This window comes from Mustelus asterias, chromosome 22 (assembly GCF_964213995.1).
Source record: "Mustelus asterias chromosome 22, sMusAst1.hap1.1, whole genome shotgun sequence".
NCBI lineage: Eukaryota > Metazoa > Chordata > Chondrichthyes > Carcharhiniformes > Triakidae > Mustelus > Mustelus asterias.
In genome coordinates, this window is record NC_135822.1 from 54,311,154 (window position 1) to 54,321,672 (window position 10,519).

General features: G+C 46.8%; 1 protein-coding gene across 3 annotated transcripts in view; it reads right to left on the reverse strand.

Moving 5' to 3' along the window:
* snrnp27 (small nuclear ribonucleoprotein 27 (U4/U6.U5)) overlaps positions 1-10,519 on the reverse strand; it is a 55,164-nt gene that overhangs the window by 43,035 nt on the left and 1,610 nt on the right. For all 3 annotated transcript variants that reach the window (XR_013500562.1, XM_078239310.1, XM_078239309.1), the window contains exons 2-3: positions 1,075-1,204; positions 842-921 (exon numbers count right to left, since the gene is read on the reverse strand). Coding sequence is in view for 2 of the 3 variants with exons in the window: in XM_078239310.1 (XP_078095436.1) it covers positions 842-921; positions 1,075-1,204 (210 nt within the window). In the remaining variant the exon portion in view is untranslated. The remainder of the gene's footprint in view (positions 1-841; positions 922-1,074; positions 1,205-10,519) is intronic.

The window sequence follows — 10,519 nt, forward strand, 5'->3', positions numbered from 1 at the left end:
AAGCCTCAGCAGTACATCCCTGCTTTTGTATTCTAGTCCTCTTGGAATGAATGCTAACATTGCATTAGCCTTCCTAACCACCAACGCAACCTGCAAGTTAATCTTCAGAGAATCCTGGACTAGGGACTCCCAAGTCCCTTTGCGTTTCCGATTTCTGAATCCTCTCCCCATTTAGAAAATGGTCTACGCCTCTTATTCTGCCCACCAAAGTGCATAACCTCACACTTAGATTGTACTCAGGGAGGGTGACACAGTGGTTAGCACTGCTGCCTCACTGCACCAGGGACCCGGGTTCGATTCCCGGCCTCGGGTCACTGTCTGTGTGGAGTCTGCACGTTCTCCCCGTGTCTGTGTGGGTTTCCTCCGGGTGCTCCGGTTTCCTCCCACAGTCCAAAGATGTGCAGGTTAGGTGGATTGGCCATGCTAAATTGTCTCTCAGTGTAACCCGACCAGGCGCCGGAGTGTGGCGACTCGGGGATTTTCACAGTAACTTCATTGCGGTGTTAATGTAAGCTTACTTGTGACACTGATAAATAAACTTTACCTTTTTACTTTTATTCCCTCACATTGAAGCCTGCTCCCTCCACCCACCCTTCAAGGATCTTCCTTCGAAACACTTACTTTCCTTGCCTAGCTCCGACACGCATTCCCAGCTCCATCGCCATGGGTCTGGCCGCAAAAGGAAGCCCACAACCTTTTGCTGCGGTGGGAGGGACAAACCCAGTGTTGGTGGAAATCACAAGTGCTGGGCAATGCCACGGTGGGAGCTGGGTATAAATGGCCCTACAAGAAGGGGAAGGGTGGACCGATCCAAGGTTCGTGGGCCGACTCGCGCAGTTACCTGAGATCTCATGTTCTTTTGACTCCTGGTCTTTTTGCCTGGAGGGCGAGATGGAATTCGACTTGTGTCGACGCGGGGACCTGCACATATCAACGGAGAGAGAGAGAAACAACCACAGTTAGCAATGCCAGTGCACGCTGGGACGTGAGTGAAAAGCACCGTGAAACACGGTTCAACATGAGGATGTGTTCAGGGAAAGCTCGTAGGCGGCACATGGCAAGATCAGAACATACCGTGACCGTCTCCGGTGAGGCGACCTGGAGCGACTCCTCCTGCGTTCCCGGTCTCGCTCTCGCGACCTGGAGCGCTCGCGCCGTCTGGCTCGCTCCCTCTCCCTGGATGTAGACCTCGAGCGGCGGCGCTCTGTACACACACACAGAGCAATCGGTTTACACCCCTGGACAGCACACAGTTCAACACTCGGGCAAATGTTCATTCAATATTGCTTTCAATATCATTGGGAACAAAACTGGAGAGGGGGACAGGGATGTAACAATCCCTTCATCTGACTGCCCCCCAAGGATTCAGCCACCTCCTGAGGTCAAGTATTTAAGGAACGGATTGGGTCTCACACACAGACTGAAAAGATGGAATCTTGAGCACTGTCCTTCAGTTAATCTCTCCATCACCACCGCTCCGACACGAGCAGTTAAGTCAATGCAATGATGGAGAGGTGTCCCAATACGGTAGACCAAACACCGTGCGTGTAATAAGTAGTCCCCAGTCACTACACGCCAGCATTGAAGGCCACACATTGCCTTAGAGGACGAGAGAGAGGCTGAGGGCTTTAGGGAGGACACCTGAACAAGACCAGGATTGCGCTCGGAGGATCATAGGGCTGGAGGAGGTTCAAGATTGGGACCAACTTGAACAGAAGGCGGAGAAGATTGAAATGGAAGGAGCGGGGGCAAATGTAGATCAGCGGACACAGGGGTGGCACGGTGGTTCGCACTGCTGCCTCACAGCACCAGGGACCCGGGTTCAATTCCCAGCTTGGGTCACTGTCTCTGTATTGTTTGCACATTCTCCCCGTGTCTGCGTGGGTTTCCTCCGGGTGCTCCGGTTTCCTCCCACAGTCTGAAAGACGTGCTGGTTAGGTGCTAAATTCTCCCTCAGTGTAACCCGAACAGGCGCCGGAGTGTGGCAACTAGGGGATTTTCACAGTAACTTCATTGCAGCGTTAATGTAAGCCTACTTGTGACACTAATAAATAAACTTAAATCGAATCTTTAATCTGTCAGTCAGAGAGTGCATCCCAGGTATCTGAACACATTGGATCAAAGCCAGGGTCCCAATAGTCATCCTTTCAATCTCGCCCTGTCCCCCATCCCACGTGGTGTTCGCTCCTAACAATATACTTTTCACTGGACTCTGCCCCCACATTCCCAGATCCTAACCACTCGCTGCGTGTAAAATATCTCACATCAGCATTTCTCCTTTTGCCAATCACCTTAAACCGGTCTCTTCCACCAATGGGAAGGGTTTCTCTCCATCAACTCTGTCTAAACAACTCACGCCTTTGAGCGTCCCTCTCAAATCTCCCCTCAGCTTTCCCTTCTCCAAGGAAGACTGTCCCAGCTTCTCCAAGTTATCCTCGGAATTTCCACTCTCGCTTCCCTCAATATCCAGAGACGCATCACATCCGGCCCCGGTGACTTATCAACTTTGAAGCCTCTCCAACACCACCTCCTTCTCAATGTTAAATCCGTCGAGTGCAATAATCATCCCTGTTGCACCGCGACCTGGACAGCGTGCCTTGGTAATGGCAGTCGCAAAGTATTCAGCCATGCCCCCCTGCTTAACCTTTTAGCTCTCTAACCAGCCGTACTCCCCCCCCTTTACCACACCCTGCTGCTATTTGAATGTCTACAGAAGACTTTGGGGTTTTATGTTAGCTGCTAGCCTCTTCTCATACTCTCCCTTTGCTTCCCTTATCTGATTTTTCTCTTCCCTGCTGAACATTCAACCTGGTTCTCTGCTGTCTCATCCCGATGCACTTCATCTTAATTCCCTTTGTCCCTGAGGGAGTACCCAGGGGCTAGTGTAATTAGAATGGAAGGAACATGAATTTGTAGCTAGCAGAGAGTTTTTAATTCAACAGAGACAACTCCAAGTAGAGGATACTAAACTGCCCTAACCACACAGCCCTGCAAGCATTCGGGCAGTTTCTTCAAACAATAATTCCCCAAACCTACCAGGGAAAGGCTATTTTGGACCTGGTAATGTGCAATGAGGCAGGATTAATTAATGAGCCTTTAGGCAAGAGTGATCATAACGTGATAGGATTTCACATTCAGTTTGAGTGAGAAATGTAGGCCTGAGACTAGTGTCTTAAGTTTAAATGAAAGCAAGAGTTAGCTGAAGTGGACTGGGTAAACAGATTAAAGGTTAAGTTGGTAGAGATGCAGTGGTAGACAGTTAATGAGATATTTCAGAACTCTCAACTAAAGTATATATCCCACTGGGAATGGAAGATTCTACAAAAAGGATCATCATCCGTGGCTAACTCAGGAAGTTAAGGATTGTGTCAAATTTAAAGAAATGATACACATTGCAGCGAAGATGTGTGATAGGCCAGAGCACTGGGAAAAGTTTCTGCAAAGGCTAATTTGGCAAAGCAATGAAGAGGGAGAAACTGAATGAGAGAATACTAGCAAGAGACGTAAAAAGGGCAGCAAAAACACCCAGAAGTATATACAAAGGAGCAGAGTAGCTAAGTGAGCACTGGCCTTTCACGATCCAGACTGGGGAATTAATGATGGGAAGTTACGAAATTGCAGATAGCTTGGGTGGCATGATGCTGCCTCACAGCGCCAGGGACCCGGGTTCAATTCCAGCCTCGGGTCACTGTATGGAGTCTGCACATTCTCCCCGTATCTGCGTGGGTTTCCTCCGGGTTCTCCAGTTTCTTCCCACACCCCGAAGATGTGCAGGTTAGATGGATTGGCCATGCCAAATTGTCCCTTAGTGTTAGGGAACTAGCAGAATAAATTTGTGGGCTTGAGGTTAGGACCTGGGTGGGATTGTTGTCGGTGCAGGCTCAATGGGCTGAATGGCCTCCTTCTGCACTGCCGGCATTCTATGATTCTAAGTATTTTGTATCTGTCTTGCTGGCTGGGGACTGATAACGTTTAAAGTCGTGATATCAAAACAAGCGTCAGAAGATTTCATGTTGTTTAACGAAAAAGCTGTATTGTTACACTAATAACTTAACACTTCATCTTATAAAAACTTGTGCTCTAAACTCAAGTCATCCTATTTACTTTCCCCAAAGTGGTCCTTTAATCTGGGAAGGCACATGACTAACTTATCCTTTACCGGAACGACCGCAGACGTCATGTCTCCAGTTCTTTAGCTATGTAAGCCCACTTGCTGTTTGAGATCTTCCCTTTCTGGATGTTAACCTCTTAGGTCAGCAAGGCCCCAACCTTTCGAGCGTAATGGACTCCAAGCTTGTTTGAATCACATTTGCCTCAGAACTGCCTCCCAATCAGATGCCCCCGTCTTGTGTAGCTAAAAGAAGTGGTTGCAATTTTCCGAAATTCCCTAGATTGAGGAAAGGACCCACCGGGTTAGAAAGCAGGAAATGTCAGTTCCATTTTCAAGTCTGCTGCTCCGACACCACTGTCGTGGGTCAGATCTCAGTGAATGACGAGACAGAGTACAGGAAAGAGATCTGGTGAACTGGTGCAGCAACAATAATCTCTCCCTCAATGTCAGTAAACAAAGGAGCTAGTCATCAACTTCAGGAAGTGTGGTGGAGGACACGTCCCTGTCTACATCAACGGGGACGAACTGGAAATGGTCGAGAGCGTCAGGTTTCTACGTGTCCAGATCACCAACAACCTGTCCTGCCCCTCCATGCAGACATTATTGTTAAAAAAGGCCACCGACATCTCTTTTCTCAGAAGACTAAGGAAATTCGGCATGTCCGCTACGACACTCACCAGCTTTTACAGATGCACCATAGAAAACATCCTTACCGTTGTATCAAAGCTTGGTCTGGCTCCTGCTCTGACCAGAACCGTAAGAAACTACAAAGGATTGTGAATGTAGCCCAATCCGTCACGCAAACCAGTCTCCCATCCATTGACTCTGTCTACACTTCCCGCTGCCTCGGGAAAAACAGCCAGCATAATCAAGGACCCCACGCACCCCGGATATTCTCTCTTCCACCTTCTCCCGTCGGGAAAAAGATACAAAAGTCTGAGGACACTTCCCAACCGGCTCAAGAACAGCTTCCCTGCTGCCATCAGACTTTTGAATGGACCCACCTTACATTAAGCGGATCTTTCTCTACACCCTAACTATGATTGTAACACTACATTCTGCATTCTCACCTTTCCTTCTCCCCTATGTACTCTGAATGGTATGCTTTGTCTGTATAGCGCGCAAGAAACAATACTTTTCACTGTATCCCAATACATGTGACAATAATAAATCAAACAATACTTTTCACTGTATCCCAGGACATGTGACAATAATAAATCAAACAATACTTTTCACTGTATCCCAGTACATGTGACAATAATAAATCAAACAATACTTTTCACTGTATCCCAGGACATGTGACAATAATAAATCAAACAATACTTTTCACTGTATCCCAATACATGTGACAATAATAAATCAAACAATACTTTTCACTGTATCCCAATACATGTGACAATAATAAATCAAACAATACTTTTCACTGTGTCCCAATACATGTGACAATAATAGATCAAATCAAATCTCTATTCAAGAAAGGGAGACAGAAAGCAGGAAACTATAGACCAGCGAGTCCAACATCAGGAAAAACCCCCCACAGAATCCTACAGTGCAGAAAGAGGCCATTCGGCCCATAGAACCTGCACCAACAACAGTTTTACCCAGCCCCTATCCTCTGACACTAAGGGGCAATTTAGCATGGTGAATCAACCTAACCCCGCACATCTTTGGAGCGTGGGAGGAAACTTGCACCCGGAGGAAACACACACAGACACGGGGAGACACAGTGACCCAAGCCGGGAATCGAACCCGGGTCCCTGGAGCTGTGAGGCAGCAGTGCTAAGTGGTTAATTGCCACCCAATTTCCAGAGTCCATTATTAAATAGAAAGCAGCGGGACATTTAGAAAGTCATAATAGCATCGGGCGGCCTTGACACAGTTTAGTGAAAGGGAAAATGGGATTTGATAAATTGATTCGCGCTCTCTGAGAATAAGAGGCGGATGGATAAAGGGAAAAAAAATCAGTGGATGCAGATTTAGATTTACAAAGACATTCGATAAGGTGCCACAGAAAATATTAAAGCGCAAGAGCGGAGAGTGCGGATGGTGATGTGTGACCATTGTCTAACTGACGGGAAACAGTCAGGAGATGGGTCATTTTCAGGATGATGAACTGTAACTAGCAAAGAGACATGGGAATCAACCATTTTAGAACTTATTATTGAATGGTGGGCAGATTCAATCGGCCAAATGGCCTATATCTGCTTCTATGCCATTTGGTCTTGGTGGAAGCGATGGCTCAGTGGTATTATCGCTAGACTATTAATCCAGAAACTCAGCTAATGTTCTGGGGACCCGGGTTCGAATCCCGCCACGGCAGATGGTGGAATTTGAATTCAATTATAAAAAAAACTGGAATTACGAATCTACTGATGACCATGAAACCATTGTCGGAAAAACCCATCTGGTTCCCTTTAGGGAAGGAAATCTGCCGTCCTTACCCGGTCTGGCCTACATGTGACTCCAGAGCCACAGCAATGTGGTTGGCTCTCAACTACCCTCTGAAATAACCGAGTGAGCCACTCAGTTCAAGGGCAACTAGGAATTGGGCAATAAACGCTGGGCCCAGCCAGCGGTGCCCATGTCCCATGAACGAATAAAAAAGAAATCTGGATGAAGGGACTAACTATAGCTAACTCTGCAGATAGATGGAAAAGCAATTTGTGAAAAGGGTAAGATTCTGAGGGAGCGAGACAAGGTCGATACTGAGGGGGATTGATTTCCCCCTTCTGGGGAGAAGCTAAAACAGTTTAAGAGATCTCCCACTTAAGATGGAGAAGGGGACATTGATTCTGTTACAGAGTGAGAAATCTTTGAAATCTCTCCACCCCAGAGGACAGTAGATGCTGGGGTCAGTGCTCGAGACTGAGTTAGACAGATTTCGGAACTATGGGGGCGTCAGGAGATATGTGGACAGGAAGGAGATGGGGGTTTATAACAAAATCACTCACATGGTGGTATTAAATGCCAAGTGTCTTACTCCTGTTCCTATTCCTTATGTATAGAGTCAAAGAGCAATACAACATGGAAACAGGCCCTTCAGCCCGACTGCTCCATGCCGACCCTGGTACCCTCCCAGCTGGTCCCAACTGCCCGCGTTTGGCCCAAATCCCTCTACCCCATTCCCAGCCATTTACTTTTCCAATTTCCGGCAGGAATCATTCAATCATTTCATATATTTGTTTCTACAAATATATAAAACAAAAAAGAGCGGCTAAAGTAAACATTGGTCCTTTAGAGGATGAGAAGGGGGATGTAATAACTGGAGGAGAAAATGGCTGAGGAATTGAACAGGTATTTTGTGTCGGTCTTCACAGTGGAAGATACAAATAACATGCCAAAAATTGACAACAGGAAGGCTATGGCAGGTGAGAACCATATCATTATCACGAAAGAGGTAGTGTTGGGCAAGTTAATGGGGCTAAAGGTAGACAAATCTCCTGGTCCTGATGGAATGCATTCCAGGGGACTAAAAGTGATGGCGGGAGAAATAGCAAATGCATTAGTGGTAATTTACCAAAATTCGCTGGACTCTGGGGTGGTTCCTGCAGATTGGAAAACAGCAAATGTGACGCCACTGTTTGAAAAAGGAGGTAGATAAAAGGCAGGTAACTATAGGCCGGTTAGCTTAACTTCTGTAGTAGGGAAAATGCTTGAATCTATCATCAAGGAAGAAATAGCGAGACATTTGGATATAAATTGTCCCATTGGTAAGACGCAGCATGGGTTCATGAAGGGAAGGTCATGTTTGACTAATTTGGTGGAATTCTTTAAGAACATTACTTGTGCAGTGGACAATGGGGAACCTGTGGATGTGGTGTATCTGGATTTCCAGAAGGCATTTGACAAGGTGCCGCACCAAAGGCTGCTGCATAAGATAAAGGTGCACAGTGTTACGGGTAATGTATTAGCATGCATAGAGGATTGGTTAACTAACAGAAAGCAAAGAGTGGGGGGAAATGGGTGTTTTTCTGGTTGGCGATCAGTGACTAGTGATGTGCCTCAGGGATCAGTGTTGGGACCACAATTGTTTACGATTTACATAGATGATTTGGAGTTGGGGACCAAGTGCAGTGTGTCAAAATTCACAGATGACACTAAGATGAGTGGCAGAGCAAAGTGTGCAGAGGACGCTGAAAGTCTGCAAAGGGATATAGATAGTCTAAGTGAGTGGGTGAGGGTCTGGCAGATGGAGTACAATGTTGGTAAATGTGAGGTCATCCATTTTGGTAAGAATATCAGCAAAATGGACTATTATTTAAATGGTAAAAAATTGCAGCATGCGGCTGTGCAGAGGGACCTGGGTGTCCTTGTGCAGGAATCTCAAGGAGTTGGTTTGCAGGTAATTAAGGCGGCAAATGGAATTTTGTCCTTTATTGCTAGAGGGATGGAGTTTAAAAACAGCGAGGTTATGTTGCAGCTGGTGAGGCCACACCTGGAGTACTGTGTACAGTTTTGGTCTCCTTACTTTGGTCTCCTTACTTATTAATGACTTAGAGGAGGGGGCTGAAGGGTGGATCAGTAAGTTTGCTGATGACACCAAGATTGGTGGAGTAGTGGATGAGGTGGAGGGCTGTTGTAGGCTGCAAAGAGACATTGATAGGATGCAGAGCTGGGCTGAAAAATGGCAAATGGAGTTTAACCCTGATAAATGTGAGGTGATTCATTTTGGTAGGACAAATTTAAATGTGGATTACAGGGTCAAAGGTAGGGTTCTGAAGACTGTGGAGGAACAGAGAGATCTTGGGGTCCATATCCACAGATCTCTAAAGGTTGCCACTCAAGTGGATAGAGCTGTGAAGAAGGCCTATAGTGTGTTAGCTTTTATTAACAGGGGGTTGGAGTTTAAGAGCCGTGGGGTTATGCTGCAACTGTACAGGACCTTGGTGAGACCACATTTGGAATATTGTGTGCAGTTCTGGTCACCTCACTATCAGAAGGATGTGGAAGTGCTGGAAAGAGTGCAGAGGAGATTTACCAGGATGCTGCCTGGTTTGGAGGGTAGGTCTTATGAGGAAAGGTTGAGGGAGCTAGGGCTGTTTTCTCTGGAGCGGAGGAGGTTGAGGGGAGACTTAATAGAGGTTTATAAAATGATGAAGGGGATAGATAGAGTGAACGTTCAGAGACTATTTCCTCGGGTGGATGGAGCTATTACAAGGGGGCATAACTATAGGGTTCATGGTGGGAGATATAGGAAGGATATCAGAGGTAGGTTCTTTATGCAGAGAGTGGTTGGGGTGTGGAATGGACTGCCTGCAGTGATACTGGAGTCAGACACCTTAGGAACATTTAAGCGGTTATTGGATAGGCACATGGAGCACACCAGGATGATAGGGAGTGGGATAGCTTGATCTTGGTTTCAGATAAAGCTCGGCACAACATCGTGGGCCGAAGGGCCTGTTCTGTGCTGAACTGTTCTATGTTCTACTTGAGAAAGGATATACTGGCGCTGGAGGGGGTGCAGAGGAGATTCACTGGGTTGATTCCGGAGTTGAGGGGGTTGGCTTATGAGGAGAGACTGAGTAGACTGGGGCTATACTCATTGGAATTCAGAAGAATGAGGGGAGATCTTATAGAAACATATAAGATTATGAAGGGAATAGAAATGATAGGAGCAGGGAGGTTGTTTCCACTGGCAGGTGAAACTAGAACTAGGGGGCATAGCCTCTAAATAAGATTTAGGACGGAGTTGAAGATTCTTCACACAAAGGGTTGTGAATCTGTGGAATTCCCTGCCCAGTGAAGCAGTTGAGGCTACCTCGTTGAATGTTTTTAAGACAAGGATAGATAAATTTTTGAACAGTAAAGGAATTAAGGGTTATGGTGAGCGGGCGGGTAAGTGGAGCTGAGTCCACGAAAAGATCAGCCATGATCTTATTGAATGGCGGAGCAGACTCGAGGGACCAGATGGCCTACTCCTGCTCCTGGTTCTTATGTTATCATCTCCGCTACTCCCATCCTGGAAGGCTCCAGTTCCTTCCCCACTCGCTGGGAAAATTATTTCTTCCTCACAATCTCCCCCCGATATCTCTCACCAAAAAATCTGCATCCCCTCCTGGCCCTTGACCTATCAGCGAATGGGAACACTGACGGCCTTATCTAAACCTGGCATAATCTCGATCAAATCTCTCCCTCAATCTCCATCACTCCAAGGAGAACAATCCCAGCGTCACCAACCTTACCTTGGAGCTAAACCCCTCATCCCTGGACGCATTCTGGTAAATTCCGCACGCTCTCGAGGGGCCCCTTCACACATCCCCTCCTAAAGAGTGGTGACCAGAACTGGACACGATTCACTAGGATGCCACCGGAACTTGATGGATTGAGTTACAAGGAGAGGCTGGATAGACTGGGACTTTTCTCTCTGGAGCGTAGGAGGCTGAGGGGTGACCTTATAGAGGTCTATAA